Source organism: Budorcas taxicolor, chromosome 21 (genome assembly GCF_023091745.1).
Source record: "Budorcas taxicolor isolate Tak-1 chromosome 21, Takin1.1, whole genome shotgun sequence".
Classification (NCBI taxonomy): Eukaryota; Metazoa; Chordata; class Mammalia; order Artiodactyla; family Bovidae; genus Budorcas; species Budorcas taxicolor.
In genome coordinates, this window is record NC_068930.1 from 27,579,501 (window position 1) to 27,602,820 (window position 23,320).

Here is a 23,320-nt window from a genome sequence, read left to right on the forward strand (position 1 = left end):
TTTTCCTCTATGTTTTGGATGCACATCTGCCCTTCAAACAAACATTTACTGTCCTTACCATGAATGTATTTCCTACTAATTCATTTGGATTTTCTTCTGTCATAGAGCAAACTTTGCATTATTTTTGTGTTTATTCAGCCTTTTCTCAACCAAGTCAGAGATTTTTTCCGGCCATGTTTTGAGTGTTCTGTTTGTTTTTGTCCTGCCTTGGTCTTCGTTTCTGCGAACAGGGCCTTCCTAGTTGCAGCGTGCAGGCTTCTCACTGCGGAGGACCCTCTGGTTGTGGAGCATGGGCTCTAGGGTGCAAGCTTCGGCAGTTGTGGCACGCGGGCTTAGTTGCTCTATAGCATGTGGTTTCTTCCCAAACCGGAAATCGAATCCTAGTCCCCTACATTAGCACATGGATTCTTAACCACTGGATCACCACGGGAGTTCATGTTTTGACTTTCTTAATCTCTTCATTTATCTTTTGTTTTATAGAACATTTCCTTGAATTTTATTGTCATAAACTTTTAAGGAGATGCTGTAGCATTTCCTTCTGTTTCTGATAATATATTTTCCCAAAATATGCTTTCCTTTCACAGATATATGTTACATTCTTCTTTAATAGCAAAAAAATATTTTAGTGGATATTGGTGTTTGTTTATTCATTTTTGAAATCAGAAAAATAAATGCCCCAAAATAGTATTGTCAGATTTTCCTGGGCTCCTTTGATTGTCATCTTGGATGATCTCAAATTGCATCTCTCACCTATGATACTGCTGAGGCAGGGTAAAATAATGCCAGTAGCTACTATGTTATCTTTGATAAATTATCCTCAGTTTCCTCATCTGTACAATGGGAATAATAATAATACTTCCTGATGGGGTTATTGCTATGAGTAAATGATAAAACATATGTGAAGTACATGGAACAATGTCTCACACAAATAACAATGTAATTAATGTTAGTTGTCATTTTTGTTGTAATTATTGAACTTTTCACTCTGACATCTCATTTAATCCCAACCTAACCCCATTAGGTTGGTACTATTACTGTTGCTATATAACAGGAAATTATTGCCTTTGTATTTGAATAGCAGTTTGACTGGACATAATATTCTTGGGACCCCAACTCTCTCTCTCAAAACTTTTGTTCATCTTTTTCTGGTTTTGAATGTTGCTGAGTCTGAAGTCCACCTGACTTTATTCTTATAAGGGACTTGATTTTTGTACCTAGATGCTTATGGAATTCTTTTTTTCATCCTCAAAGTCTTAGTTTTTAAGTATATTCATTTACATAAACTTAGTGCTTTAAGACTGGAGAAGGCAATGGCAACCCACTCCAGTACTCTTACCTGGGAAATCCCATGGACGGAGGAGTCTGGTAGGCTATAGTCCATGGGGTCACAAAGAGTCGGACATGACTGAGTGACTTCACTTTCACTTTTCACTTTCCTGCACTGGAGAAGGAAATGGCAACCCACTCTGGTATTCTTGCCTGGAGAATCCCAGGGACGGGAGCCTGGTGGGCTGCCGTCTCTGGGGTCGCACAGAGTAGGACACGGCTGATGTGACTTAGCAGCAAAAGCAGCAACAGTGCTTTAAGACAGCACAAATGTATTATCTCACAGTTTGGTGGGTCAGAAACCAAATAGATTTAGCTGATTTCTATAAATCCCACTAGGCTAAAATCACGGCATCTGTCAGCCTGATCTCTTCTCTGGAGGCCCAGGGTGGAATCCACTTCCAGGCTCATTCAGGCAGTTGGCAGAGTGCAGATCCACGGAGTTGCAGAGCTGAGATCTCCATTTCCTCGCTGGCTCTTGGCCGGGGGCTGTTCCCGCTTCTGGAGGCCTCCTGCCTGCCTTGGCTCCTGGCCCTTCCGTCCCGGAGCCACAGCGGGTTGAGTGCCTCTCGTGCTCTCCCTCTTGCCTCGTGCTCTGCTACATCTCTCTAACTCCAGCCAGAGGATTCTTTCTGTTTTTAAGGACTTGTGTGAGTAGGCCCACTGGGAAAATCGCCCTATCCTGAGGTCCATAACCTTAATCACATCTGCAGAATCCCTTTTGCCATGTAATAGCATATTCATATATTCTAGGGGTTAGGGTGTGGGCATCTTTAGGGAGGGCATTCTGCTGAAAGCTCTAGGTTTTTATGTTAATCATTTTGTATCACTTTTTCCTGGAAGACAGTGTAACCTTTCCAGGCTGTATTTTAGGCACATTTTTCACATATTTTATTTATGAACTTTTTTTTCTGTTTCTTGTGTTGAAACCTCTACTTGAAGAATCCAACTATCTTCAATATTGGATTCTCTCTCATTTTATCTCTAAAAACTGCATTAAAATCAATTTTAGAGAGATATAATTTACATACAAAATCTGTGTCTGTCTAAAGTGATGAGTTTAAACAGGTGGACACGAAACACAGAACCCCAGCCCCATTCTTGATACAGAACATCTCCATCACCCAGAAGCTTCCTTTGTAGCCCAGCCCTCCATTCACCCCTCTAATTGCTTTAAAACTTCTCTTTCTCTCTCTCAACACTGCATTCACTTCCAAGTCTTGCTTCTATATTATTAATTTGACCTTCAGCCATGTTTCTTTTATTTTTTTCTCTTGGTTCTGAATTGTTAGTTTCTAATAATGTTTCACAGTTTGTTTCTTCAGCTCTGTAGTTTTCCATTTTATTCTGTGGTTTTATCATCTCCTGCCTAGGCTCTCTTATAAGTGAATTGTTCTTTTTTTTTATGTTTTGGGTTTTTGGCCTCAAGGCATGTGGCATTCCCTGACCAGGGATTGATCCTGCACCCTTTCATTGGACTACTAAGTCTTTTAATCACTGGACCGTCAGAGAAGTCCCTTGAATTGCTCTTTAAAAAAAAATCTTTTCTGTTGTGGAGTTGGACACAACTGAGCATGCATGCATGCATTGTGCAAAGACACAGGGAACATGCTCTGTTTCTCTGGTTGTTTTGCCCAGACATCACTTTTCAAATGCTTGTGTGCAGCTGTATGACTTTCTTTTCTTTAAAGAAAAAATTACTGTGTATGTGTGTGTGTGTGTGTGTGTGTGTGTGTGTGTGTGTGTAGAGGGGGGGACAAAGACAAAGCAAGATTCAGAACTGCATGAACATGATAATGTCTTTTGTTTAAATAAAAAATAATGCATAGAAGAAAATCATACAGGATGATGCATACATTTTTGAGTTACCATGACTCCCCATCTCGCCTCCCCCAGATAACTCATGGATAATTTGGACAGTTCTGATATTTGTTTTTTAAGAAGACACTTATAAGGATCTTTGAAAACCAACTTGATAGAATTCCCTGGTGGTCCGGTAGAACTCCAGACTTTCACTGTTGAAGGCGAAGATCCCACAAGCTAAGAAAAAAAATGATAACCAACTTGAAACATTCAGGACACCTGAAAAACGTCAAGTGTAACCATCATTAGCACTGTTGGGAATTAAGAGGGGCCTTCTCACTTACTCCACCTTCTCTCAGGATTCTGAATCTATGAGACGTAAGAGTCCAATCTGAATGAAAAAAAACTACTTCCCATTAAAACATAATCCCCAATTTTAGTTTTTATTGTGAAGGAGAAAAGAGAAAAAATTAATGACCATAAAAGTATAGTGTGCATATGGTTAGAAAGTTCAAGCCTTTAAAAGGTGCAAAATGAGAATGAACAAAGACAAATATCAGGTATTAACATATATATATATGGAATCTATAAAATGATATAGATGATCCTATTCGCAAAAGAGAAATAGAGACACAGATGTAGAGAACAACTGTATGGACACCAAAGCAGAAAGAATGGGGTGGGATGAATTGGGAGATTGGGATTGATGTATATACACTACTGATACTATATATACAATAGAAAACTCATGAGAGCCTACTGTATAGCACAGGGAACTCTACTCAGTGCTCTGTGGTGACCTAACTGGGAAGGAAATAAAAAAAAATGAGGGGATACATGTATACGTATAGCTGGTTCACTGTGCTATACAGTAGAAACTAACACATTGTAAAGCAACTATCCTCCTATAAAAATTAATTTAAAAAAAAACAGCAACAAAATATAGTAAAAGCCTCCTTCTATAAACTCCAGTTCCCAGCTCTTGCAGTTACTTCCTGAAAAGAGAAATTATATATAAATCATAGATAACATAGAGGCTATAAATTTATACCCTTAGAAACAGATGTTAAACAACAAAGTGGTTCAAAATCGGGAAAGGAGTACAAGGCTGTATATTGTCACCCTGCTTATTTAACTTATATGCAGAGTACCTCATGAGAAATGCAGGGCTGGATGAATCATGAGCTGGAATCAAGAGTGCAGGGAGAAATATTAACAACCTCAGATATGCAGATGATACCACTCTAATGACAAAAAGTAAAGAGGAATTATAGAGCCTCTTGATGAAAGAGAGGAGAGTAAAAAAGCTGGCTTAAAATTCAACATTCAAAACACTAAGATCATGGCATCCAATCCCATTACTTCATGACAAATAGATGGGGAAAAAGTGGAAAAAGTGACAGATTTTATTTTCTTGAGCTCCAAAATCACTGTGGATGGTAACTGAAGCCATGAAATTATGACACTTGCTCCTTGAAAGAAAAGCTATGACAGACATTGTGTTAAAAAGCAGAGATCACTTTGCCAACAAAGGTCTGTATAGTCAAAACTATGGTTTTTCAAGTAGTCATGTACGGATGTGAGAGTTGGACCATAAAGAAGGCTGAGCATTGAAGAATTCATGCTTCTGAACTGTGGTGCTGGAGAGGACTCTTGAAAGTCCCTTGGACTGCAAGGAGATCAAACCAGTTAATCCTAAAGGAAAACAACCCTGAATATTCATTGGAAGAACTGATGCTAAAGCTTCAATACTTTGGTCACCTGATGCAAAGAGCCAACTTATTGGAAAAGATCCTGATGCTGGGAAAGATTGAGGGAAAGAGGAGAAGGGGGTGACAGAGGATGAGATGATTGGATGACATCACTGACTCCATGGAAATGAGTTTGAGCAAAGTCAGGGAGTTAGTGAAGGACAGGGAAGCCTGGCGTACTGCAGTTCATGGGGTTGCAAAGAGTGGGACATGACTTAGCAACTGAACAACAACAATATGTAATATATACACTATATAGGCATGTCTGTGTCCTTTTGTGTAGTTAGACAAAAGATTATAGCATATGATACTTATAGCATAAGACCACACACTTATTTCATTTAACAGCCTCCAAAAGGAGAATATTCCTTATCAATTCACATAGATTCACCTCCTTCTTTTCAATGACATCATCCTATTATTGAATACATTGTATGGATGTGTCTTCTTAATCAGTCTCCTTTCCAGTTTTCCCATGGGAAAAGAGCAAGCACAGAAAAGAGTAAAGATGCAAATATTGCTTCAGTACTACTCCATCCTAAGGAGCTGAGTCATGGAAAATGAGAATTAGAAAATAGTTTCCAAGTAACAATTTCCAACAAAACAAAATGAAAAAAGGGAGGTGTTATTGATATTTCTTTATTGTTCATGGAGAGCAATAATGTTTCAATTCTGCTGTGCTCTTGTGTATAACTGTGGTGAAGCCTCATGTAGAGAGAGATGCTTAGGTGATTCTTTACAACCAGCCTATTCTGAGATTTTAAACATTAAGCCTTGGAACTGTATTTGAAGCAAACAGCTCAGCAGCATTTTTTCTGAAGTTATTTAGTACAACATTTTCCTATGAATAGAGGTCTATATTCACTTAAATTTAGGAAATCATACACGTCGTATCCACTCCCCTTGAGTATGTATGGTATATGTTCATATATCATAGTTTTGGGGGAAATCTTTTGGTAAATAAACCTATTGAACATTATTGAAAACAGTGTTTTCCAGACTTACTCAATCACTGCTCTCTTTCCAGCTTATCACTTATTAATATCTCATGATGCAAGTGTTGCTTCAGATTGTCTTAAAATTATATGTCCCAATGGAGTCTGTGTCTTAAATTCAATGCAGGAATCAGTAAACATTTTCTATAAAGAGCCAAATAATAAATACCTTAGGTTTTGCCAGCCAAACAGTCTATATTGCAAATCCTCAGACCTGGCACATAACACAAATGCAGCCATAAACAAGGCTGAACAAGTGACCATGACTGTATTCCAATAAATCTTTAGTTATGGACACACATTGAATTTTATGTCATTTTTACATGACACAAAGTATTATCCTTCCTTTTTCTCCCCATCTATTTAAAACTATGAAAATCATTCTTAGCAGGTAGGCTGTGCAGAAATAGGTGGCCAGGATTTGACCTGTAGGCCAAAGGAGGACACCCTGATATTTAGTGGATAAAGATTCAGGATAAGAAATACATGCTTTGTTCAGTCAGATTGGGCAACAGCTGTGATAGTTTCAAGAAAATTCAGAAGTTTTGTGTGTTGTTATATATTAAAATGTTGATGTTGTTTAGTTGGCTCAGTCATGTCCAACTCTTTGGGACCCAATAAACTGTAGCCCGCCAGGCTCCTCTGTTCATGGAATTCTCTAGGCAAGAATACTGGAGTGGGTTGCCATTTCCTTCTCCAGGGGCTCTTCCTGGACCAGGAATCAAACCTGTGTCTCCCACAATGACAGGCAGATTATTTGCCACTGAGCCACCAGGGAAGCCCATGTATTAAATAAAAAAGAATATTAAAGCTTCATCTACTTCATCTACTCTGCAGAAGGAGAAGGAAATGGCAACCCACTCCAGAATTCTTGCCTGGAGAATCCCATGGACAGAGGAGCCTGGTGGTCTACAGTCCATGGGGTTGCAAGAGTTGGACACAACTTAGTGACTAAACCACCACCACCGCTCTGCAGAAAGCATGCTATCCTACAGTTTTGCTGCTAAATATCAAGACATTTTAATAAAACTGCCTGTTAAGACAGGGTAAGCACCAAAATGATTTCTTGAATAAATACTGGTGAACATCTCCATGTTATAAAAGAACTCAGAGTAGAAATTATCTCTACACGATTTATTATGACCAAATCTTACAGAAAACCTTTTAACGATGATATGCAAAGGTCAGAGCACAGAATTTGAGTTAAATAAAATAGGTGCAAAAGTTCAGTGGATCTCTGGTAAAAGCTTCTTTCTGTTGCTGATGAGGTTGGAATGTTTGTCCACGACACATTTTCAGGCACCAACAAAAGGACAGCCTCTGAAACATATTGAGTCTCCTCTGAATGAAGTTACTTTTTTCCTTCATGTGTCACTCCCCCTTTGTGATCTCTTTGGACTGATGGCCCGTGTCCTCCCCTGCTCCGATCCCTGGGGCTCCCCGGTTGCCTGCAGGTTCGTTCCGGAGCCGTGGTCCACCTGCAGTGCCACATGTGGGCCAGGTGTTCAGGTGCGAGAGGTGAAGTGCCGCGTGCTCCTGACCTTCACGCAAACTGAGACCGAACTGCCAGAGGAAGAGTGTGAGGGCCCCCGGCTGCCCACAGAGCGGCCCTGCCTCCTGCAGCCCTGTGATGAGAGCCCCGCTGCCCGAGAGCTGGCCACCTCCCTGCAGGAGCAGGACAGTGAGACGACCTATGACTGGGAATACGCTGGCTTCACCCCCTGCACCGCCACCTGTTTGGGAGGTATTTGAACTTTTACTTAAGGGACAGCTGTGTCTGGCATTGCTGATGGTTTGAGAAATAGCAATACTAAATCGGTAAAGCCTCATCTACAAACTAGCAGAAGTCCAAAGGAGGAGAAGTCATTTGAATAATTGAAAACTGTGCCTTTTCTTTGTTTTCATCATCATTATTTTAGAAAGATTAAGGACAGTGGGACTAGATCCTGTGTTCCTGTGTTCCTAAGCATCTGCCTAACTGAGATGGTTACCAAGGTCACCGATTACTAGAGAATAAATAGGAAAATGCAAGAAATGATTAGTTGAGGTAGTGTTGTGCATAAGTCAGAATTACGGAATGAATCAGCCTGGAACTCCCATATTGATGCTCTCTTGGTCAGAAGTTATCCTCAGAAAATAATTTAGGTTCATACCTGCACATTGAGCCAGAAACCAGTATGGAGCAAACTGATCACCATGATTTATGTGTGTGTACATGTGTGTACACATAGCCAGGGGCCCTGATAGGACTAGGAAGTGATCATATTGTCAGGTGGCCCCCTCAGGGTGGAAATTAGCCCCAAGGTGCTTCAAGCATTCCAGGATCCAAAAGGGAGTGAATGAGCAGAGGGAAGTCCAGACAGTCATTCTCTCTCTGCTGGAAGTAAAAGGACAGAACTAATCAGTGGGAAACCAAGATCCTCTAGTGACATGAAGGGGACTCCTCTCTCAGGAATCCAGGCCCCTGGCATCCTCTCACTGACTCCTGACTGTGCCTTCCAGTCAGCTGTCGTGGCTGAAGCTGGGGGCTAGAAGTGCTCTAACCAGACTTCCTGGTGGTCCAGTTGTTAAGACCATGCACTTCCACTGCAAGGGGCATGGGTTTGATCCCAGGTCAGGGAACTATGATCCTACATGCCATGTGGCATGGTCAAAGAAAAAAGGGAAAAAAAAAAAAAAGAAGTGCTCTGACTTCAGTGCTAACCAGTGGTATGAAAGCTAAGGAAGCTGCTGCCTTAGGAGGCAGTTCGCTCAACAGCCTGCGCCACTCCTCTTGGCAGCCCTGCACCCTTTACTAAGCACTCCCCATTAAGTCTTAAGAACTCGTGTACCAGTCATTGTGCCCTGGTCTCTTCCCTAGGCAGGTGAAGTGCATTCTCCGTTCTTGCCATCCAGTCGCTGTTGACTTGAGGTATCTGTCTTTCTCTTTCCTGTGTAGTTCAACCTGTAAATCCATCTATCCTGGACACCAGCCCATCAGTAAAGCCAGGTGAAATGGTGTGTGCTTTACCCCTAGGCCTCAGTTAGCTACTGTCTTCCATATGGTGGTACCCCTGTGCAATTAGGAAAAGAACTGTGATCTGCCTCTGGATTCTCTCTCTCTCTTGCTTGCTTTTCTCCCTGCTTCCTAGGAGCCCACCTCAACTAGCCAGGAGTTTTAGCCTGCTTCACCCAACACTAAATGTCGGCTGTGTCTCTTCCCTCCCAGGAATTGAAGTCTCACTTTCCTGCTCACTTTCATGTCTGCTTTGGCCCAAACCTCTGGGTTCAGGGTCCTGGACATGTCTTCTGTTATATCTCGGGAGCCTTAAGACTGATATGCCCTTCGTAATCTGGGAACTGGTACTTTCCAGATGAGTCAGGGGAAGCCCTCCAGAGATAGTCATGCTTGCTTGCATGCCTGCTCAGTCAATTGTGTCTGACTCTTTGTGACCACATGGACTGTAGCCTGCCAGGTTCCTCAGTCTATGGGATTTCCCAGATAAGAATACTGGAATGGGTTGCCATGCCCTTCTCCAGGGGATCTTTCAGACCCAGGGATTGAACCTGAGTCTCTTATGTCTCCTGCCTTGGCCGGCAGGGAAATGGCAATCCACCTCAGTATTCTTGCCTAAAGAATTCCATGGACAGAGGAGCCAGGTGGGCTGCTGTTCATGGGGTCTCAAAGAGTCAGACATGACTGAATGACTACACTTTCTTCACCACTAGCACCACCTGGGAAGCCCCCAGCTATTGCTTGCATACTTCCAAATCTACTGTATTAATCTCAGGCTTTTGAATACTGCCATTGATAGAATTAGCCTTGCATCTAGAACTCTGTCATCCTTGACTTCAGTTTTTTCCTGACCGAGAAGTCCATCCAGATGGGAAAGTGTGGCATGTTGGGTCCTTGGAACTTAACAGACCACATAGAGTTGCCCAAGGAAAACTGACCAGATGAATTCTAATTCAGTTGAGAGAGTCTAATTGACCTCATTTTTGGAGCCTGATGCCAAAATGTTCGTATCTGCTGTGTTCCCAGTGCCCACCAAGACGGCCCTGGGTTCCACCTCCAGGAGGTGTGGACCCCCTGGCATGATTTTCTGCTTTTTTGGTAACAACTTTATTAAGATATAATTCACATACCACAATTAATATATCTGAAGTATACAACGTGGTGTTTTTTGGTATATTCACAACGTTGTGTACACATCGTCACGATCTTCTTTTAGCACTGATATATTTGGCTGCATTGGGTCTCAGTTGTGCCATGTGTGATCTTTCATGCAGAACGCAGACTCTTCTGATTGCAGCACACAGGCTTAGTTGCCCAATCGGGGGTTGAACTCGTTTCCCTTGCATTGCAAGGTGGATTCTTAACCACTGGACCACCAGGGAAGACCCCATCAGAACAATTTTAGAACACTTTGACCCCAAAAGAACCCTGTACCCTTAAGAAATCACCCTCCCCATTTCCTCTCAAACCACCATTCTCCTGCTACCAGCAACCTCTCACAACTACTAATCTACTTTTTATTTCTTCTGGACGTTTCATATAAATGAAATCACACAATAAGCAATCTTTGTGACCACCTTCTTTCATTAGTGTGCTCTCAAGGTTCATCCATGTTGCAACATAAGTCAGCACTTTGTTTCTTTTTAGGTTTGAATACTATTCCATTGTATGGATATGTCCATATTTATCCATTCATCAGTTAGAATTTAGTTTATTCGCATGTCTTGGATACTATGCCTAAAACTGCTCTGAACATTCATGTACACATTGTGTGGATATACATCTTCATTTCCCTTGGATATACAGTTAGGAATAGTAAAATGATCTCTGCATCTGTTTAAGGCATACAAGTTTTGTGAAACTTGACCAGTTCAATTTATCCTTATTGGCAGTGTGGGCCTTCGGCCAGCTGTGAGGAGAGAAAGGCCTTGCACATGTTAGAAGTGCATTTCAGTACTCACACGGTGTCCATTTGTTTCTGACATCCTCTTGTATAACTGGAACACATTTTGCAAATTTTAACAGGGCTCAGCTTGCTAATCTTTCAACTCTCAGTTAAACAGAATTTAGCCTTGTGAGGCTATCATGTGTTGTGTAATTCAGGATAACGTCATTAGATGAACCTTGCATGCCCATGAACCCAAATGGTATGGCTAGGGAAGCTGAGAGTCAGAGTGTATCACACAGTCCCAAATAGAGAGTGGACGACTTCTTTACTGAAGGGTTGAACTGTAAGTGCTTATAGTAAGATTCTTCACTTTGCAAAAAGCAATGGTTTAATTTCTTGGGTTCAGGCTTAAATTTTCTTAATGTTTTTAATTTCTTGAGTTCAAGCTTAAAATTTCATTTTAAATGTGTAACTCAGTTTTGTTGAATACTTGGAATGCTTGGAGGGTTATGTAATCCTCTAAATGCAGGAAACTGAACACCTGCTCTGTGCTAGACTCTGTGCCCTCCACTCGGCTCCAGGCCCAGTACCATGATACAGAATGAAGGCACGGCCCTTGTCCTGAGGGAGCACAGCTCTCAGTTATGTTGGCTTTACTGTCCCTACTGCATTACTTACAGGCAGTGACACTTGCCTCTCTGTAGTCCATTTTAATGTGGTTTTAGAGGCTCAGCCTCTGCAAGCCCACTTATGTGTGGTTTTGAATGTGGAATTTAACCCTCATCCTGAATAACAGGGAGGGTAAGTCTGCAATGACTGGAAACCACAGGAAAATAAAATTTCCACAGGCATGCAGTTATTTCTTCAGCATTCCTGTTTCTGGTAGAAAAATAAGATAGGCAAGTGATAAATTTTTAAAAAGATAAACCTCTGATTCCCATCCCGATATTGTATATTTGTATAGTCTTAACTTGCCTTCACAACATACAGGAAATAAAAGTAGATCAATTTGTTGTCATCATTGATGTTGAAGAATCTTTTACAAGTCTGCTTTCATACTGGAGTGGCAACAATTCTTTCTCAATTCCCCAAAGTATAAAGAATGCTGACATACTCAATTTCCAGTCTCTAGAGTGTATGGAAGTATATGGTATACAGCATTATGTTATGTGTGTATGTACATCCTGAAAGTTATGCTTACCTTTCAAATACCCACTGATAAGGTTTTGTAATTTATACACTATCAACATGGGCTTCCCAGGTGGCACTAGTGGTAAAGAATCCACCTGCAGTGCAGGAGACGTAAGAGATGCAGGTTCGATCCCTTGGTGGGGAAGATCCCCTGGAGGGGGAAATGGCAACCCACTCCAGTAATTTTGCCTGGAGATTCCCATGGACAGAGGAGCCTGGAAGGCTATAGTCCATGGGGTCGCAAAGAGTCGGATACGGCTTAATGACTGAACATACACACATGCACATGATAAACATTCCTCACTGACATTTTCTCTTGTGTCTTATATTATTTGTTGCATTTATGACCTCTTATTTCTCCCTTTGTGTTTTCTAAAATCACCGGCTAGTAGCATAGACATGAACTTTGGCCTCATTTTGAACCATAGTTCTGCCCCTCCCTTTGGCTAGTTGTTTAAATTTGCAGAGGTTTATTTTTGTAAAATGAGAAGAGCCACACCTACATTATTAGGATTAATGAAAGGATTAAATATGATTCTTAAGCAAGATTATGTTGGAGAAGTGTTTAATCACTGTGCCTGACACATGTGTGTTATAAATGTTGGTGGGATAATATAAGAGTTTATAATATAAGTTTATAATATAGTTTATAATATAAGAAGTTATTCATCTTAGAATATTGTTTTTTCCTTTTAAAAGAAAACGGACTAAATTGCTGAACCCCTTAATGCATCTAACTGTGCCAAGTGCATTCTTTGAATTCCTCAAGTAAATCATCATCTGCAATTAATGATGATTTTCTCTTTCAATAGTTGTTTATCATGTTTAGGTTTTATCTCTTATTGCATTGCCCAGAATTGCAAGAACAATAGTAAATAAGGTAGATGATGCCAACTTTGCCTTGGTTTTGACAGTAGCAGGAATCTCTTATTGTTTCATTTGAAAACAACATCCTGCAAATATTTATTGTGTGTTTTTTTGTGCAAGGTGCTGACCTAATAATACAGACAAATAGTTCCCACCTCTGCAACTCAGATCTAGAGGGGGAAATGTGTTCATCGCATAATCACACACACATATGTTTAAACTTACAGCTGGTTATTGCAGCTACAAAAAAGTATATATGGTTGGGACTTGCCTGGCAGTCCAGTGGTTAAGAATCTGCACTTCCATCACAGGGGGCAGAGGTTCGATCACTGGTCAAGGAACTAAGATCCCACATGCCGTGTGGTGTGACCAAAAAATAACTAGAAACAAATTTTAAAAAGAAGCATATGATGCCATGAAAGCACATAATAGGAGGAATTTGACCTAACTTGGGAGGTCAGGGAAAGATTCCCTAAGAACAATTACATTTTAACTTTTAAGTCTGAAAGATGAGATATTAATTAAGCTAAAGTTTGAGACAGTGGTACAAAGAGAATTTCCAGCAGGAAAAGGATCATGTGGAAGGGCGCTAGGTGGCAAGAGGGCATATGGGAGATTCCAGGAGCTGAAGAAGTTGGGCACAGCTAGTGTACTGAGAAAGATGGGGTTCAATGTGAGATGATGCTGTAAAGGAAATCAGGGGCCAGACAGTGAAGGTCTTACAGGCCATGTTCATTTGGGTCTTTATCCTAAGAACAATGAGAAGCCATCCAAGTCATTAAAATGGAAATTAATGATCAAATGTTTATTTCAGAAGGGTTAGTCCAGTTGTATTGTAAAAAAAAGGATTAAAAGGGATAACAAGAGATGTCAGGGAGCCCACAGAGAGGAAGATGGCGAGAAGGCTTGGTTTGTTAGGGGAGGGCTGTGTGTGTGCTGTCACTTCATGACAGAGAGTCCAGGTGCATTTAAAAGGCAATGAGAGGGGACTTCCCTGGTGGTCCAGTGGCTAAGACTCCACACTTCCAGTGCAGGGAGCCCTGGTCAGGGAACTAGTTCCTGCATGCTGCAACTGAAGATCTTGCAAAGACCCAGCACAGCCAAGTCAATAATTTTCTTTTTTAAAAGGCAATGAGAAAGTTCCAGAATGAAAGGGAAAGGCAAAGTGTCAACAAACTTCCTGTGATGGAAAGGAGTGAAATCTAAAGCCTACTATGGAATTCAATCTTAACTAGTTAGAGATGCATCTCTTAATGGAAACTGGCAAGGGAAAGGTCTGGGTGGATGGATTTATCTGCTGGCTGGGCCAGTGGGTTTATCTGCTGGATTGTAGGAAGTTCCTATCTGTTTGTTTCTGGTTGAGCGTGTGTGAATATTTGTGTGTGAATGATTTGATTCGTGAATGCCCAAGGTTTGAAGTCATAATGTAGTATTTTTTTTTTATTATACTCTTGACTACAGTGTGCTATTATTGGGTAGGCCAAAGGTTCATTCAGATTTTTCTGTAAAATGTTACGGAAAAAACCTCAAATGAACTTTTTGGCTAACCCCATATTTAACTAAGGATTTTGCATTTAGATATGAATGATACTGATGCAAGTTGGTAGCCTCCACTGAGCATGGTGGAGTACAAGGATGCCTTCCTGCAAATGGGAAAGTGGTCTGAAAGCTGAATTGGCCCACCATGGGCTCATTTGGGCATACTCCCCATGGAGATGTGTTTCCGACATGGTACATTAGCAGTCACCATTTTGTCCTCTTCAAATCCCTTCAAATCTTAACAGGCCTTGAGCTGGAGTTTCTTTCAGCTACTCTTAATATAATTGATCACTTCCTCTCAGGCTCCACTGATGTTTATGATGCCCTTCATGAGGCCAAATGGCTTTTAACAATCCTTAATTTTTACCAGCTGTCTCCTCAACTGGCCCCTAAAAAGAACTCACCTATTTGGAGTACTATAAAACTTGCATTTTAACACCAAAATGGCATTCCTCTAGGTCCATACGATATAATGCTTCTCCTTTTTTTCATTACCTGGGAGTATATAGTAGCATTTATTCTATCATACTGGTTAATCAGCAGAGAGGAAAACATAACTAACTATCCTTTTCAGTATGGCCCTAGGCTTGCATCTGTCATGTAAACTATCTGTCATGTAACACTATATTAAGTAGATCTGCTCTTTTTTCTTTTATAGATTTTTGTCATCAGGTTTATACTAGTTTTTTTTTAATGAATTGGAGTTTTCCTTACATTTCTTTTTTTTAATTTATTATTATTATTATTATTATTACTTTACAATATTGTATTGGTTTTGCCACACATCAACATGAATCCGCCACAGGTGTACACGTGTTCTCAATCCCGAACCCCCCTCCCACCTCCCCCGCTACACCATCCCTCCAGGTCATCCCAGTGCACCAGCCCCAAGCATCCTGCACCCTGCATCGAACCTAGACTGGCAATTCGTTTCTTATATGATATTATACATGTTTCAATGCCATTCTCCCAAATCATCCCACCCTGTCCCCTCTCCCACAGAGTCCAAAAGACCGTTCTATACATCTGTGTCTCTTTTGCTGTCTCACATACAGGGTTATCGTTACCATCTTTCTAAATTCCATATATATGTGTTAGTATACTGTATTGGTGTTTTTCTTTCTGGCTTACTTCACTCTGTATAATCGGCTCCAGTTTCATCCACCTCATTAGAACTGATTCAAATGTATTCTTTTTAATGGCTGAGTAATACTCCATTGTGTATATGTACCACAGCTTTCTTATCCATTCATCTGCTGATGGACATCTAGGTTGCATACATTTCAATAATCTTAAATAGTTCCTATCATAGATGACATCTCTTTAAAAAGTCTGGAAGAATTTGTTTCTACAACTATATAAATTCTGTTCTTATTTTTCCCTTTAGGGACAGGATTGGGAGGGGAATTGTTGCAGGATCTGTAAGATCATTTTCAAGTCCCCTCCGCACTTACTGTCATATACAAACTCTTAATTTTAAAGTGATTTAGGTCATACATGAATGGTCTAGTGGTTTTCCCTACTTTCTTCAATTTAAATCTGAATTTGGCAATAAGGAGTTCATGATCTGAGCCACAGTCAGCTCCCCATCTTGTTTTTGCTGACTGTATAGAGCTTCTCCATTTTTGGCTGCAAAGAATATAATCAGTCTGATTTTGGTGTTGGCCATCTGGTGATATCTATGTGTAGAGTCTTCTCTTGTGTTGTTGGAAGACAGTGTTTGCTATGACCAGTGCGTTCTCTTTGCAAAACTCTTATTAGCCTTTGCCCTGCTTCATTCTGTACTCCAAGGCCAAATTTGCCTGTTACTCCAGGTGTTCCTTGACTTCCTACTTTTGCATTCCAGTCCCCTATAATGAAAAGGACATCATTTTGGGGAGTTAGTTCCAGAAGGTCTTATAGGTCTTCATAGAGCCAATCAACTTAAGCTTCTTCAGCATTACTGGTCAGGGCATAGACTTGGATTACCATGATATTGAATGATTTGCCTTGGAAATGAACAGAGATCTTTCTGTCATTTTTGAGATTGCATCCAAGTACTGCATTTCGGAATCTTCTGTTGACTATGATGGCTATTCCATTCCTTCTAAGGGATTCTTGTCCACAGTAGTAGATATAATGGTCATCTGAGTTAAATTCACCCATTCCAGTCCATTTTAGTTCGCTGATTCCTAAAATGTCAATGTACACTCTTGCCATCTCTTGTTTGCCTTCATTCATGGACCTAACATTCCAGGTTCCTCTGCAATATTGCTCTTTACAGCATCAGACCTTGCTTCCATCACCAGTCACACCCGCAACTGGGTATTGTTTTTGCTTTGACTCCGTCTCTTCATTCTTCCTGGAGTTATTTCTCCACGGATCTCTAATAGCATATTGGGCACCTACTGGCCTGGGGAGTTTATCTTTCAGTGTCCTATCTTTTTGCCTTTTCATACTGTTCATGGGGTTCTCAAGGTAAATATACTGAAGTGGTTTGCCATTCCCTTCTCCAATGGACCACATTTTGTCAGAACTCTCCACCAAGACCTGTCTGTCTTGGATGGCCCTACATGGCATGGCTTAGTTTCATTGAGTTAGACAAGATTATGTTCCATGTGATTAGATTGGTTTTCTCTGATTGTGGTTTCAGTCTTTCTATCCTCTGATTCCCTCTCTCAGCACCTACTGTCGTACTGGGGTTTCTCTTACTTTGGATGTGGGGTATCTCTTCACGGCTGCTCCAGCAAAGTGTAGCCACTGCTCCTTACCTTGCACATGGGGTATCTCCTCAGGGCCACCGTTACTGACCTTGGATGTAGAGTATCTCCTCTCAGCCACTTGCCTCTCCAGTGCTGTGAGCCACATACAGTGGAAGTGAGAAATAGATTTAAGGGAGTAGATCTGATAGAGCGCCTGATGAACTATGGGCAGAGGTTCGTGACATTGTACAGGAGACAGAGATCTAGACCATCCCAAAGAAAAAGAAATGCAAAACAGCAAAAAGGCTGTCTGGGGAGGCCTTACGAATAGCTGTGAAAAGAAGAGAAATGAAAAGCAAAGGAGAAAAAGAAAGAGATACCCATTTGAATGCAGAGTTCCAAAGAATGGCAAGGAGAGATAAGAAAGCCTTCCTCAGTGATCAGTGCAAAGAAATAGAGGAAAACAATAGAATGGGAAAGACTAGAGATCTCTTTAAGAAAATTAGAGATACCAAGGGAATATTTCATGCAAAGATGGGCTCGATAAGGGACAGAAATGGTATGGACCTAACAGAAGCAGAAGATATTAAAAAGAGATGGCAAGAATACACAGAACTGTACAAAAAAGATCTTCACGACCCAGATAATCACGATGGTCTGATCATTCACCTAGAGCCAGACATCCTGGAATGTGAAGTCAAGTGGGCCTTAGGAAGCATCACTACAAATAAAACTAGTAAAAGTGATGGAATTCCAGTTGAGCTATTTCAAATCCTGAAAGATGATGCTGTGAAAGTGCTGCTCTCAATATGTCAGCAAATTTGGAAAACTCAGCAGTGGCCACAGGACTGGAAAAGGTCAGTTTTCATTCCAATCCCTGACAATGCCAAAGAATGCTCAACCTACTGCACAGTTGCACTCATCTCACATGCTAGTAAAGTAATGCTGAAAATTCTCCAAGCCAGGCTGCAGCAATACGTGAACTGTGAACTTCCAGATGTTCAAGCTGGTTTTAGAAAAGGCAGAGGAACCAGTGATCAAATTGCCAGTATCTGCTGGATCATCAAAAAAGCAAGAGAGTTCCAGAAAAACATCTATTTCTGCTTTATTGACTATGCCAAAGCCTTTGACTGTGTGGATCACAATAAACTGTTGAAAATTCTGAAAGAGATGGGAATACCAGACTACCTGATCTGCCGCTTGAGAAACCTGTATGCAGGTCAGGAAGCAACAGTTAGAACTGGACATGGAACAACAGACTGGTTCCAAACAGGGAAAGAAGTACATCAAGGCTGTATACTGTCACCCTGCCTATTTAACTTATATGCAGAGTATGTCATGAGAAATGCTGGGTGGGATGAGGTACAGCTGGAATCAACATTGCTGGGAGAAATATCAATAACCTCAGATATGCAGATGACACCACCCTTATGGCAGAAAGTGAAGAAGACCTAAAGAGCCTCTTGATGAAGGTGAAAAAGGAGAGTGAAAAAGCTGGCTTAAACCTCAACGTTCAGATAACTAAGATCATGTCATCTGGTCCCATCACTTCATGGGAAATAGGTGGGGAAACAGTGGAAACAGTTGTTGACTTTATTTTGGGGGGCTCCAAAATCACTGTCGATGGTGATTGCAGCCATGAAGTTAAAAGACGCTTACTCCTTAGAAGGAAAGTTATGACCTACCTAGACAGTGCATTAAAAAGCAGAGACATTACTTTGCCAACAAAGTTTCATCTCATCAAGGCTCTGGTTTTTCCAGTAGTCAGGTATGGATGTGAGGGTTGGACTATAAACAAAGCCGAGTGCCAAAGAATTGATGCTTTTGAAATGTGGTGTTGGAGAAGGCTCTTGAGAGTCCCTTGGACTGCAAGGAGATCCAACCAGTCCATCCTAAAGGAGATCAGTCCTGAATATTCATTGGAAGGACTGATGTTAAAGCTGAGACTCCAATACTTTGGCCACCTGATGTGAAGATCTGATTTATTTGAAAAGACCCTGATTCTGGGAAAGGTTGAAGGCAGAAGGAGAAGGGGACGACAGAAGATGAGAAGGTTGGATGGCATCACCAACTCAATGAATATGAGTTTGAGCAGACTCTGGGAATTGGTGATGGACCAGGAGGCCTGGAATGCTGTGGTCCATGGGGTCACGAAGAGTTGGACATGGCTGAGTGACTGAACTGAACTGAACTGAATTTTAAAGTGAGTTTCATAATTTAGATTTTCTTGGGAAAAGTCATCCATTTCATGATAATATTAATAGCATCATCAAGCATTGTTCATCTAATATCCAGTTGCTTTAAGCCCTCCTCTGCTCCTTTTTCTTGTCAAATAATATGTACCAATTACTGTTTTTAAGCTAGGAGTTTTGTGTGTGTGTTCTCAGTCACTCAGTCATGTCTGATTCTTTGTGGCCCCATGGACTGCAGCCCACCAGTCTTCTCTGTCCATGGGGTTCTCCAGGGAGGAATACTGGAGCAGGTTGCCCTTTCCTTCTCCAGGTGCACTTTCCCACCCAGGGGTGAACCCAGCTCTCTTGCACCTCCTGCCTTGGCAGATGGATTCTTTACCACTAGTGCCACTTATCGGGAATGATTATTTTTAAATTCTGATGTTCGGATTGGGGGGTTTAATTATTTATTTTTCATTTATTGATGAACTCTATTATGGTCAAGGAATATTGCCTATATGATTTCTAGGTTATGGAATTTAATACAGTTTTCTTTATAGACTTATGTAGGATCAATTTTTGTTAATGTTCCTCTGCTTAAAAAAGCATATTGCATCTATTTCTGAGAGCCAAGGCCATTTGGTTATTATATCAAATAATTTTCTTATTCAAATGATTTTCCAACTTTTAAAAAGTAATTTATTATATTAAGTACTGGGTAACACCTTAAAGGTTCTGACTGTAGATTTTGTTGTTGTTGTTGCTCTGAGTATTTCTTACTCTGTGTGTGTGTGTGTGTGTGTGTGTGTGTGAGTGAGATGTTCCTTGGCATGTTGAATTAGTCAAGAGTTATTTGCAAGAAACCCAACTTGAACTAACCTTAAACCAACAAAAGAGAATGTATTAGCTCATTTATTGGCTCTGCTTCCCCTCTTAGCGTCTGTGTTTTTACCCTTTAATTATGAATTCATTTCTTGATGTAGGCTTTAGATATTTTTTGCCAAAAAATAAAATAACCCTTGTATTATGACATTGCAGAAGTCAACTGTGAAGTGAAGAATGTTGCCTCATGCTACCAAAGGATTTATTCGAGAAATTGAATTGAAATTTCAACACTTGATTTATCTTATATCTTCTAAATGCATATTTGTGATTACTGTCCAAATTTTGTTAAAAATGAGATGAAGTAAACTTATCTTTATAACTTTTTTCTTTTGAGGATAAAGGTTTGCTCAAACCTCTTGAAGTGGAAAGTGGTGAAGTCATGTCATAGGTTCAGTGTGAGGGATGGGAGATAGTCTCATGGCCATCTTTGGAAAATACATTCCACCTCAATAAGTATCCTAAATCTCTCATTAAACTTTTATATTCTTTTGAGTAAACTTGGTTTAATTTGTCACAACTATTGTGAAATTCCATAAAAATGGTTAAAATGAGGTAACTTTGGTGCTTTCAGATCCACCCACTCATGTTCCAAAATAGTCTCCAAGTGTATTTTGTAAATAATTCTGGTTATAAATTAGAATATATGTGAAAGATAACTGCATTTTTCTCAGATTAAAAAGAAATGAAACTTGCTAGAAAATGAACATCTGTGTCCCTGTAAAATCACTGAGTTCAACATTTGTAGGGAGGAGCCTGAGTTATAATGTTGTAGCAGTGTCTCTTCATGTTTCAGGTTGGTGTTTATTAAAAAAAAATTCATTGGAAGATGCATGGAGATTTAAGACTGCATCCTACTATGCCCAGGAGCATAAGATTACAACTGAAGAAAGCAAAGAAAATTTAAGGAAAAGAACTCAACATCTCGAATATACATTTTACATATACTTTTGGTCCATACTGTACTCTGCGAAATATTGTAAAATGGTTGAATCGAAACATGGCATTTGGAAAAAGAACCACAATGTGGAACACGCATTCTTGCATGAAACTGAATACATTTGTATATTTCAAATAGCATAGTTGGTTGCTATTACAATTTTTATTTGATTTTTTCTGTCAAAATTTGATTTATATTTTGCTCAGTTCTGATTTCCCAATAATCTTTTTTTTTTTTTTTAATTTGTCTCAACAAACAAAATAATGGTTGAGACTGGGCCTTGGAGTCAGACAGACCTGTCTAGCCTCAAAGGAAAAATGTGCCTGTGAAAGTTTGTATTTGAACAGGGAAGCTGGTTGGCTGTATTGCATTTTGGAACCTTTTGGGTACAAAAGGGCTTCCCAGGTGGCATTAGTGGTAAAGAATCTGCCTGCTAATACAGGAGATGTAGGAGATAAGGGTTCGATCCCTGGGTCAGTAAGATCCCTTGGAGGAGGAAATGGCAACCCACTTCAGTATTCTTGCCTAGGAAATCCTGTGGACAGAGGAGCCTGGCAGGTTACAGTCCATGGAATCACAGAGTCAGACACGACTGAGCACAAACTGAAATTCTGTCCCCATTTAACACTTACTCGCCCCCATCTTGCCCCTGGCATCTACCAAAGTACCCTCTGACTCTATGAATTTGACCATGCTATAAGTTAACCTTAAAAGTGCATCCCAATATACATTTGTTGTTCAGTCGCTCTGTCATGTCCGACTCTGCAACCCCATGGACTGCAGCACACCAGGCTTCCCTGTCCTTCACCGTCTCCTGGAGCTTGCTCAAACTCATGTCCATTGAGTCAGTGATGCCATCCAACCATCTTGTCCTCTGTTGTCTCCTCCTCCTGCCTTCAATCTTTCCCAGCATCAGGGTCTTTTCTAATGAGTTGGCTCTTCACATCAGGTGGCCAAAGTATTGGAGCTTCAGCTTCAACATCAGTCCTTCCAATGAATGTTCAGGGTTGATTTCCTCTAGGACTGACTGGTTTGATCTCCTTTCAGTCCAATATACATTAGGTGCGGACAAATACTGTTTGATTCCACTCATGTGAGAAAGTGTTATTCTTTAGGAGCTGATATGAAATTCCTCTTAGGGAAATTATTGTAAATGTTTGGAAGGAACATGCGGATGATTCATTTGCAGGAACTCCTGGCCTTGAGTGTGTTTGAAACGTAGATCAGTGTGGCGATGGATGAGGTCTCAGGGGTGGTCCTTGACGTCTCAAAGTGACCATTTGGGAGTTTACAAAGCAACTGAGGAAATAATAGAGCCTGGGAGACTTTGGGAAAGGCACAGTCATTTGCTCCATGTGGACCCTGAAATGCATCCTGCAGGCAAGCAATACAGTCAAAAGGGCAGTGGCTTAAGAATGAGGGGTTCAAAGACCCTGTTTTCTTTTTTCCCCACAATGAGTCATTCTAAGTCATTTGCGTATTTTTTTTTTTCTCTTTCCAACCTCCAGGCCATCAAGAAGCCATTGCAGTGTGCTTACACCTGCAGACCCAGCAGACAGTCAATGACACCTTGTGTGATATGGTCCACCGCCCTCCGGCGATGAGCCAGGCTTGTAACACAGAGCCCTGCCCACCCAGGTATGTGCGGTCTTCTGCTCCCCGCAGAGAATCATGCGTGTGTATTGAGGCTGAGGGGGAGTCACCCACGGAGATCAGAGTTTTCCCTTCTCTGTTCAAGCTATGTGCCAGCCAGATTCTCACTAAGATACAGAATACTGTCAGGTTAAGCAGAAATCCCCTTTACCCGGCCTTTTGCGTCATACATGAGTGAATGTGAACTGGCTGCTGCTGGCAACACCATGAGCTCAGCAGTTTTGTTGTCTCATGTCTGTCCCTTCAGGGGTACTTCTTTGCCTGAAGCCACATCGGGGAACACAGGCTCTGAGGTCAAGTTAGCACAGGTACACAGAAGATGCTCAGTCCATATTTGTGGACTAACTGAGTGATGTCCTCCTTGTTACCTAGAAATCACACCCGTGTGTTCTCACCCTTCCCACTGACCTGCCAGAGAGCTCAGATTGTGGGGTGTACTGTTAAGAGTCCCCAAAGAGTGGGCAATGTTGGCTTATTTTTGGTCTCCTTGGCCTGAAAGGTTGACCTTAAAAATTAATCTGCTTCAAAACTATCATGTAAGAATTGAATCGCCAGTCTATGTCTGACGCAGGATACAGCATGCTTGGGGCTGGTGCATGGGGATGACCCACAGAGATGTTATGGGGAGGGAGGTGGGA

General features: G+C 41.0%; 1 protein-coding gene across 1 annotated transcript in view; it reads left to right on the top strand.

Annotated features, from left to right (window-relative positions):
- Positions 1-23,320, top strand: part of ADAMTSL3 (ADAMTS like 3) — a 368,734-nt gene that overhangs the window by 232,882 nt on the left and 112,532 nt on the right. The window contains exons 16-17 of the mRNA XM_052659478.1: positions 7,330-7,619; positions 22,538-22,667. Coding sequence (XP_052515438.1) covers positions 7,330-7,619; positions 22,538-22,667 — 420 coding nt within the window. The remainder of the gene's footprint in view (positions 1-7,329; positions 7,620-22,537; positions 22,668-23,320) is intronic.